Source organism: Alligator mississippiensis, chromosome 5, assembly GCF_030867095.1.
Source record: "Alligator mississippiensis isolate rAllMis1 chromosome 5, rAllMis1, whole genome shotgun sequence".
Lineage (NCBI taxonomy): Eukaryota > Metazoa > Chordata > Crocodylia > Alligatoridae > Alligator > Alligator mississippiensis.
Window position 1 is genome coordinate 48,601,768 of NC_081828.1, and position 9,933 is coordinate 48,611,700.

Here is a 9,933-nt window from a genome sequence, read left to right on the forward strand (position 1 = left end):
TTCTGGAAGCATACTCTGGAGATGGTTGTAATTCTTCTTGCAGTTTTCCAACAGGAATCCCCTAGTTTCTGTGGCTAATCATTTATTTATTGGATTTATATGCCACCATTCCCAACAAAGGTTCAGGGTGGTTTTCATTACATCCATTATCCTGTTCTCAGCACACTGAAGTTGTAATGTTTCTTCTATCCTTCTCCTGCATGTGAGGCTGAACTGTGTAGTCCAGCTGCACCATTAAATTGACTAAATCAATCTGCACATTAAGGTTGTATCTTGAATACAACCATATCTTGCTATCACTAATGATGGATTTCCTATAAGAAAACAAATGTGCTGATTTTCTGTGGCAGTAGTTAAGTGAAGCCATAAGAGGTTCTAATAATAAATATTGCTGAAATGTACTGCAATAATTCATTTCTTAGCAAATTAAACTTTATTAAAAGATATGCTTTCTCTCCTTCAGATTTGTTCCCAGCTGAGTACTAGGCTGGAGAAACAACAGGCAGCAAGTAAAGATGAACTGGAGGTTGTGAAGGTGAGAATGAGGCCTCTTCATGTGAGATGTCATTAACTCAAATATTTCATTTCCTTTGTAGAACTGGCAAAAACTGTGAAGGAATGACATTACATTTTCTAATAAAACATGAGGGAAAGGGTGCCCTTTGTAGGAGACTGACCTTCATCTCCATTTTGCACAGCTGAAGGATGGGGATGGAGAAACAAGAACAGCTTGAAGTTACCTCTGTATCCTGTAAATTCTGAGCTGCCCATGGTGTAATTTAGGCAGACCAGAGAACTGCTTTTGTTTACAGTGGTCCCACCTGGGCTTCTTAGAGTATCTGTATCAATACTTCTCCCATCCTCAGTGTGCCTTCAGAACTCCAAGGGGACTTGCATAGAGCAACCTATGACTATCCTGTTCAGTGTTCACACTTTTGTACTTTCACCTGGTCAAGGGACTTCTACAACCTGTTTATACCATCACTGCAATATGTGCAGCATTATAACAGAGAGAAGACTTCCTCCCTCTGCTTCTGTAGTTTTCCAGCTTTCTGAAAAATACATACATTGCTCTCTAGTGGCAAGTCTCTGTCTTGTGCTATGGTTATAAATATTTTACTGCTTAGTATATCATGTTAAACCAGATATTTTACACATGCTTACAAGCAAGTGGCATTATCATGTACTATTAAAAAAGTGGTAATATTTCTGAAATAGGAATTTCATCCACTCTTATGGTTACTTCTGTAGTACTAAAAGTAGTTTCACAAGGATAAAGACTAGGCTTAATGTTCCACTATTATCTTTAAATAGTTCAATAAATAGTTTTGCTTGTTTACCATTGATTAAGTGTTGTGAAAGCCATGGAAAAATGACTATATTAGCAGCCACTGGTAGTTGCCTAACTCTTCAGATCAACATCATACACAATTTACTGTTGTATGGCAAAAGTTCTTTGTTCTTGGTACACCATATAAGAACCTAACACTTAATAGTGCAGTAGCAACCACTGTATCCAGAAGGGGTTCCCTGTTTCTAGGGACTAAGAAGAATCTGAGTGAGAATGGGTTTCTGAGCAGTGTCACATAGCTATAATTCTTTTCCAGCAGCTGTATTAACCTTAACTTTTGGTCAAGGGCTTCATTTCTATTTTAAAAAAGAAAAGAAAACTAGAGAAAAACTCTGAAATGAAATCTACTCTATTGAAACATGCTAATATTAACGCTGCAGAAATATTGCAAGTCTTGGCAACAAGAAAGTCTGCATGAGTTTCAACGTTCAGAGTGCTGGAAAAAATACATAATTAAACAACATCCTGAATGGATTTTTAGGGGTTCTTATCCTGTTGTAGGAGCCCATGTCTGTGGTTCCATTAAGGTATGTCTAAGTGTGAAATGTCACATGCTTGATGGCTCCCTAATTACCATCAGAAAGGAAATCTGATATAAGTGCAGTTTGAGAAACAAAATACTTGTAACACAACTAAAAATGGTTCTGTGCCTCTTCCAGAGTAAAGTGATGGCCTGCAAACACTGTAGTGAGATTTTCAGTAAGGAGGGGGCACTAAAGCTGCCTGCTGTAAGCAGAGAGAGCCAGGGAACAGAAGTGGATGATGAGAAGGATGCTCTTAAGAAACAGCTGAGGGAGATGGAGCTGGAACTGGCACAGACTAAACTGCAGCTTGTGGAAGCCAAGTGCAAAATTCAGGTATGTATAACTTCTAGTTTCCTACTGCAGAAAACTGGTATGTGTGGGGTTTGTTTTGTTTTTTTTTGCCATCCACAAAGATGCAGTGATTATATTAAGCCCTGTCTATCCTACAGCTGGATGGGGAATCCAGTTACAAAAAACTCTCCCTGAGCTGGTCACATTCTGTAGTATAGTTGATATTCTAACTGTGTTAATGATTCATAGAAACAGTTGCTCTAAAGGGTAATCTAAAGAGGTACAAGAGCTCTACACTTGAGTTTGATGTTATATAGGCCTAAAATTTCTTTAAATACATGGTGTCTCTTTTTAAAGACTGAACCTGGTTTTCTTGCATGTGCATGTAAAGGAGTTAAGAACTAGACAGTGATTAATGGGTTATATGAAATATAGCACATTACATCTGTCCATAATGACTCCATGTGAAAAGGAAATCTAACCATAGCTGGTTCTTTGAAACTCTGGGCTCAAGTCATGGTACGCTCTTATTCTAGGACATAAGGGGAGACTTCTTATGTCTTTTCACTCTTGCACTGGAGTTGAATGTAGCCATCCTTGCATAAGACTTGGCTTTAAGGGAGACATGAACATAATATAGAAGAGTGCATACTGCATCCTCTTGAAGGTCAATAAGCCTTAAGGAATTTTGGGAAGGTTGAGACCCAGAACTTCTTTGAAATTCTGTTGGGGTACTACAGCTGTACACCATTCCCATTCAATGACATTCTAGCCTTTAGTAATTGAAACATATAGTATTCTGTTTTAGAAATATAACTTTTATTTATGGTCCCATTTTGCCCCATCTCTATCTGGAACACTCTCTTTTCTATTTAGCTTGTGGGGACTATTACTTATAGCGGTAACCTCTGCCTCAGGTTGTGTTATCGTGTGGGGTATCTTCAACATTGTTTAGTAAGAAGTTTTGTCTGAGTAAGGCACCCTTAGACAGTATTCATCCTTCACTGGTTCAGATGTAGCATATGACAGCTCCTTCCTTTTATAATGTTATTCTGCTTTGCATTTTGACTTGTGTGCCATGATAATTTGGTGCTAACATCATCCTTTATCCAGTGTCAAACCTCATGAGCTCACTGTGTGTGTATTAGACACACAGACTCACTCACTCACTCTTACCTGTACCTTTGCTACACCAGCCCATATCGCCAGTAAGAGTATCTTATGCTGACCTATAGTTGGACTTGACCAATATTTTTGTGAGCTCCAAGAACCATGAGGTGTTAATTTTCAGTCTCCTTTCCATGCTCTCAAAGAAAAAGGATTATAATTTGTTATAATATCTTCTGCCATTCAGCAAACTTTCTCTTCCCCTGCATGAATGTGGTGAGGGAAAGCTGGGTTAAAAGGACTGACTTTGAAGATGTCTTTCTGTAACAAATGGTTTTCTGATCTTACCTTGACTATTCTACTTCCTTAGGAGCTGGAGCATCAGAGAGGAGCCCTTATGAATGAAATCCAAGCTGCCAGAAACTCTTGGTTTAGCAAAACCCTGAACTCTATCAAAACAGCCACAGGCACACAGCCACCTCAGCAGCCTCAGCCATCGCAGCCACCCAAAGAGAGCAGTACATAGTTCCAGCCAGATCTCAGGCACAAGAGCACAAAGAACAACGCAGTTGAACCCTGGAGGATTTTTTTTTTTTCACTGGTCTCTCCTCTTGGGGAAAGGCAGGAAGGCAGGCCTTGAAGTGAAATCCTTCAGTGTTTTTCATTCATTCTGGTGTGACCCTTTTCAAGGGGAAGTTAAAGAATCCTGTTTTATGTTGAATACCTGTTTCCCAGCTGCCTTGCTGAAAGCCACATTCTGATACCTTCATACTTTTACACTTTATTTTATATGCCTAAATGTTAAGATGGATAATAAATAATTCAAAACTAAGTCTTTAGTATATGTCTAATTATAATTATTCAAAATTATTTTTGTCTTGCATAAACCAGATTTTTTTTTCCTTCTGGGGGAAGAGACAGAGGGCAGCGTTAGAGTATTGAAACATAAATATCAAAGAAAGCACAGTGTAATGCCGGGCTGTACTCTGGTGTCTAGGATTGCTCATGCCATGGGATCATCTCAAAAGTTTGTAGCTGTGATTTGCATCCCCAGAGAAGCACTTTCCCTATATTATCAAGCATAGGTCATAGGCTACAGCCAAGAAGATCTTCTGCTCTTTTTGTTATAGCACAAGTGGTTATATAATCTTCCTTGGAAATAGTCTGTGTTGGATTACTTTTTTGCACAAATGCAAGGAGTGCAGGTCTTCCTGGTACTAAACAGCAGCTTTGTTTTACTTCTTGTTTTACAGCTGACTAGAATTAAAAAAAACAAATTTTTTTGTTCCCTTCTTACTCTTTGCTGCTTTTACTACTCCAGAAATGATTCCTTGCATAAGAACAACGGTAAAACTATTCTTTTTCTTCCAAGTAGGTAAGAAACCTTACTTAGGTTTGATATTCTGCTTACCCTGTGCAACAGCAGGTGTTTTTTTGTAAGAGGAGTCGATGGAAATATCTTCCTAAAACACAAGGCTTAAGCATTGAATTTGACACAGAACTGAAGGCATTGAATCAAAAAGTTCTTTTGCACAGGAAAATAAAACACCATGGAAAAAACATCTATTTGTTTTTTATGCTAGATTACAGAACACTTAAGTCACTGTGTATTTTTTTTTTTTAAAGAGGAAAAATATTTAAATGGGAAACAAAACCTAGACTTTTTCCATGGGGTAAACTTTTCTGATGATTCCAAGCCTGTCTGAAAATGCAGTTTTTTTATATCTCTAAGACAAAAGTGCAAAAGCATTTGTTATGTTTTTGATTGAACATAAACATGTTTATAAAAATATTTCGTGGAAAATTAACCTATTGCTTAAACTGATGGAAATATTTTTTGAATTATATTTAACATGTCTTTAAGAAAGTCTTGCAGATAAATATCATTCCTGGACAAGAGGTTAGTTGTGTGTTAAGTTTCCCATGTTATAAAATTGTTTCTGGGACATTAGTCTTGTTTTGTTTTATTAAACTACGTAATGCAAATATCTTGTCAGATTTGTACAATAAAGTTTAATGATACTCATCTCATGTAGTACAAGTTTTAACGTTTACCTGTGCCAAATGAGTCATTCTAAGAAGCAGTCAGCTGTTTCAAGTAGAGATCAAAAGACAGTCACTGTTTTCAGGCAGCAAGTGTCCAAGAACTTGGTGACATAGATTCTTCCTTCTAAGAACAGAGATGGATAAAAAGTTAAAAGTTCCTCTAGTGATAGTAATTTATAAATTTACCCACAAGAACAGTGATTGTCTGAATGTTGTTACATAGTGAAATCAAACCAAGAGAGAGATCTGCAAATAAAACTGGTGTGTGTTTCTCCCATCAATTTATTGCTACTAATACCTATCAGAATACTCAAAGATCATGTTCTCATCCTGTAGAATCTCTAGTACCAAAATTGTTAATTCACTTGCCAGTACCATCTCATGCATAATTAAATTCTCTAGAAAGCTGGAGTTGATCATTATTAAATATACCTTACTAGCCTCCATGATAATTTCTGTACTGAACTACTTAAAAGTACCATGCTGATAGCCAGCATTATTGGTATCAAACCACCACCATTATCTAACATTTCTCATTTATATTCTAATTCTTTAAGTTATGCCTGCAGTTTGATTTGTAATATTTTTCTGATGAAGCTCATAAATGCAATTCCAATCAGAAAAGTTACTAAAAATGGCACCCATTTTACCCAATGTAGCAGCTCTCTGTGGGTCTTCCAACTCAGATCTCTCTTGTCAAAAACATGTTTGCTCCCCATTAGCCATGATGAACTCTTAACAGCTTTAGGAGTAGAAGCTGGAAACTCATGTGCATTATATTAGCAATAAAAGGGCTGATGGCAGAATCTTCATTCCTGGTAATGTTAAAAGAGGTAGAATATAGTTTAAGTCTTTTCTGTCTCTCTGAAGGTGAGTTTGTAGCATTGGCAATTAAAAGAGTAATATTTTGACCTAGAAATTGCAAATCTTGCTTGAAATTACTGGAAGAGAATAATCAAAATAACTTGATGTTATTTCTGTGTCACTTTTTATGATGGTGACCTTGTTCTATTGAATAAACACACAGAGTTGATAAGATTGCAAAGTAGTAACAGGTGAGCAAAAAATCCTACTTCTAACTTATAAATACAAGTAATTTAATATTGTAATAGTGATTTAAAATCTGGGTTTTATTTAGCCCTGTCAATGCTGAATGACAGAACCAGGTACAGACAAGAGGAACGTCGTATGCTGGCTGATCTGTCTGGTAGCTTGATATTTGTTCAGGTTATAAAGTTTCCCACTGAAAAAGTCAGTCACACTAATGTGAATATGTTCAACTGGGACTGAAGTAGTCAACATAGCGCAAAGCCTTCAAGACAACTGATATTTTTTTTTAAGATTCAGTACTGCATGTCTGCACCCAACAGTTGTATAAGATTGACTTCAGATTCATATGTAAGGAATAAGCATTATAGATTTTTTTCCCCTTTTATTAAGAATAAATTATTCTAAAATATGGCCTTCATTTTACATAGGAAAAAAAGCTTTGTAAAGAATATAGTTTGGTGCAGTTGTTGGGTACTAATCTCTTATAGGGATGCACAAGACAGAAAGAAAAAGAACTTGTTTTCACTTTAAACAGAAATTGTTTTTTATTACGGGATAACACTTTACAAGATAAATAAGCAAGTTAGATAAGTTGCATTGGAGATCTCAACTAATCTTGGCTATCTTTGTGGATCAGCCTTTATTTATTTATTTACAGTGCATATTTTACATGATTTCACACATCCCAAATTGGCTGTGGAGAATTAAATGAAACTTTGGAAATCTAACTATATGGCTTAATTTAGAGACATGGTCAGTTGCTCAGGGTCTGAAGCATTGATAGTGATTGGAACCAATAATAGGAAAAGTAATCAACCCTGTAATCAGTTACCCAGCTTGATAAACATCCCTTTCTCTGTCCTTGTCATTAAATAATATGTTCTTGTCCTTGCTACAGCTAAGTTACATTTAGATCAAAAGAAAAAAAAACAACTTCCTTTGTATGGGAAACCATGTGGAAGAATTTGTTATTTAGCTATTACATTTCCTATTGCACTGGATTTTTCCCCCTGTTTTGTCCTTCGCTGTTTCATTAAAAACCCTAATCATTTGGAACAAAAAGCAGGATGAGTTTTCTTCTCCCACTAAAGAATGGAGCATCAGGCAGGTCAAAAGCCCTCCTCTTGAAATTAGGGTCTTAGTAGTCATACCAGTCAAGTGAATTTTTGTAGTCTACGTGGAGAGAAATCGAGTACCACATCGTTTCTGTTGCAAAACATTGACCTGAAATCAATGGATAAACTCCTGCTGACTTCAGCAGGGCTAGGATTTCATCCACAGAGTTTAGTACATATCATAAACACACAGACTAGCGGAATGGACGTGCTCATTTATAATATATAAAACATTACTGTACTAACTGCTGCAATTAAATATGTAATTAAATATGAAGAAAAATGTCCTTGCTAATGTGTCACAATTGCTTTCTAGGAAACAGGCAGGAGTAAATTTTGACACAGAGAGAAATAAACCCCTGAAATTCATGGCAAAACTTATATGAGCAAGGATGGTAGAAACTTGTATTTTCTCCGGTGATGAAGCAATGAGAGGGATCCTGGGCTAATCAGTGTATGGTCATATAATCTAATAAGCCTAAATAGTTTTCAGCACTGAAAATGTTAACTTTTCATTATATAATGCTGTCTTTATTTCTCAATCAGTAGAGAGAATCCTTCAGCATATGTTCTTTCAATATTTTGAAGATCCAAGTAATGGCTTTATCTAAAGGATGAATCAGTGTTTTGATCAACAAGTCGATACATTGTAAAGCAATCTATTGTACAATAATGGGCTTTGGCAGACATGTGGCATTGTGTATGCCCAGGGATGTGAACACAGCATAGCACCATAGATTTTTTTCTCTTAATGAATACATACTTTTATTCTGCATTTCCTTTCTAGTTATTATACTAACATCCCATGGGGGGCTGTACCACCACAAAAAGCATCTCCATCCAAATACTTCAGTGCTAATAGTGCATACATAAATGTTATCCCCTCTCATACTGGACCTTTTAATTAGAAAAAAGTAGTGAACTGACTTCTGAACATGCATGCATACAACAATATTGTCTCCAAACTGCACTTACATGTAGAAAGCATCAACAGAGAATCATACAGAATTAATTAATACCTTTCCCAGTTCAGAGGCCAGCAAAACGAATTTATTTCAGAACTGTTATCCACCATGCACATTTCTATCCCACAGGAATACAGAGCTGTTTGTAATTTCTTCCAGACTCCTGCTGTTTTGCTCTTGAATGTATTTCATACTTATTTTTACCAGGAAAACTATGAGCAGGCAATTAGAACTTTTTCTTCCTTCTCTTTATTTTCTCATTCAGTGAGACTTGCTCTTATTTAACCTGTAAAGGAGTATATATGTATCTTTGGGAAACTATATATATTATATAGAATAATATATAAGAAACTGAATTTCAAGGGGATAAATACATCAAAAGGGTCTAGTGTAATGTTTCACTCATGTGATTTAATACCACTGGAATCCTGGGCTGTACTGATTTCCTTTCAGTTTCTCTTATTTTTGTATTTTGTATAGTACATGGATCCACCTGCTAACTGTAAAGAGCAAATGTTTTCAGCTTATTTCCAGTTCCCTCTTGTCCTGATTCCTTCTATCCAATAATCCACAGAATTAAACCATTGTGAATATTGTTTTCAAGAATTATACTGGGAGCCATTTCACTTACACCCATTGTTTTCTCACGAAATAAAACGACTCTGGCAAAAATCACCTTTATGATATATTTAATCGGAAAGAGAAAAGATGACAGTTGAAAGCAGATGTGAGCCTAAGCCAAGAAATCTGGACTCCTATCCCTACTTCTCCAAAGACCAAGTGGGGGGGAGGAGGGGCTAGTTCCAGGGGTATTATTTAACTTAGTTAAATAGGGGCCACCTGCAAAAGTTTGCTCAAGACTGAAACTGCCCAAAAGCTGGGGTTAAAACCCATCAGTATTAATTTTGGTCCATCCCTAAGAGAAGCACTGAGAATGGGTTTGGTAGAAACAGATTTGTGGTATTAGACCCATGACTGGGAATATTTCAGAACTGCCAATTATTTGCTGTGTAAGAAATCCATGTATTATATAAAGTATAATATAGAAATATAAATGTAATGCTTGTTATTAAAAGTGCAATTTAATGTACATGGTCACAAGAAATGTTTACTTTTTTAAATGTTACAAACTTGTTTGGATCAGTATCTTGTTATCATTGTGTGAATGATGCCTTGTAAAATAAACGGAAATGCAAACAAAATGGGAATGAGGTGCTTGCTTTCATAAGCCACTTGTGTAACTGATACCTTCATGTGGTCTGCTTAAGTGGTTTGACTCCACATAAAATAATAAATGTTACTACGAACAGATACACCTGCTTTGCTGATGTGCTTACAGTAACTCACTTTGGTTATTTCCAGGTGCATAGTATTAGTCTACTAAATTCCATCAATAAATTCAGCGTTTCATACTAACTGACTTGTTGCAAGGCCCTTTGATAATGCAAGGCTCCATTGATAATGTTCTGGCATGCAGATATAAA

General features: G+C 36.3%; 1 protein-coding gene across 4 annotated transcripts in view; it reads left to right on the top strand.

Annotated features, from left to right (window-relative positions):
• Window positions 1–5,299, top strand: part of RABGAP1L (RAB GTPase activating protein 1 like) — a 512,101-nt gene extending 506,802 nt beyond the window's left edge. For all 4 annotated transcript variants that reach the window (XM_006272942.4, XM_019500212.2, XM_006272939.4 and 1 more), the window contains 3 exons: window positions 464–535; window positions 2,011–2,208; window positions 3,644–5,299. In XM_006272942.4, the coding sequence (XP_006273004.1) occupies window positions 464–535; window positions 2,011–2,208; window positions 3,644–3,799 (426 nt within the window). In that variant the 3' untranslated portion in view covers window positions 3,800–5,299. The remainder of the gene's footprint in view (window positions 1–463; window positions 536–2,010; window positions 2,209–3,643) is intronic.
• Window positions 5,300–9,933: the final 4,634 nt, after the last annotated feature.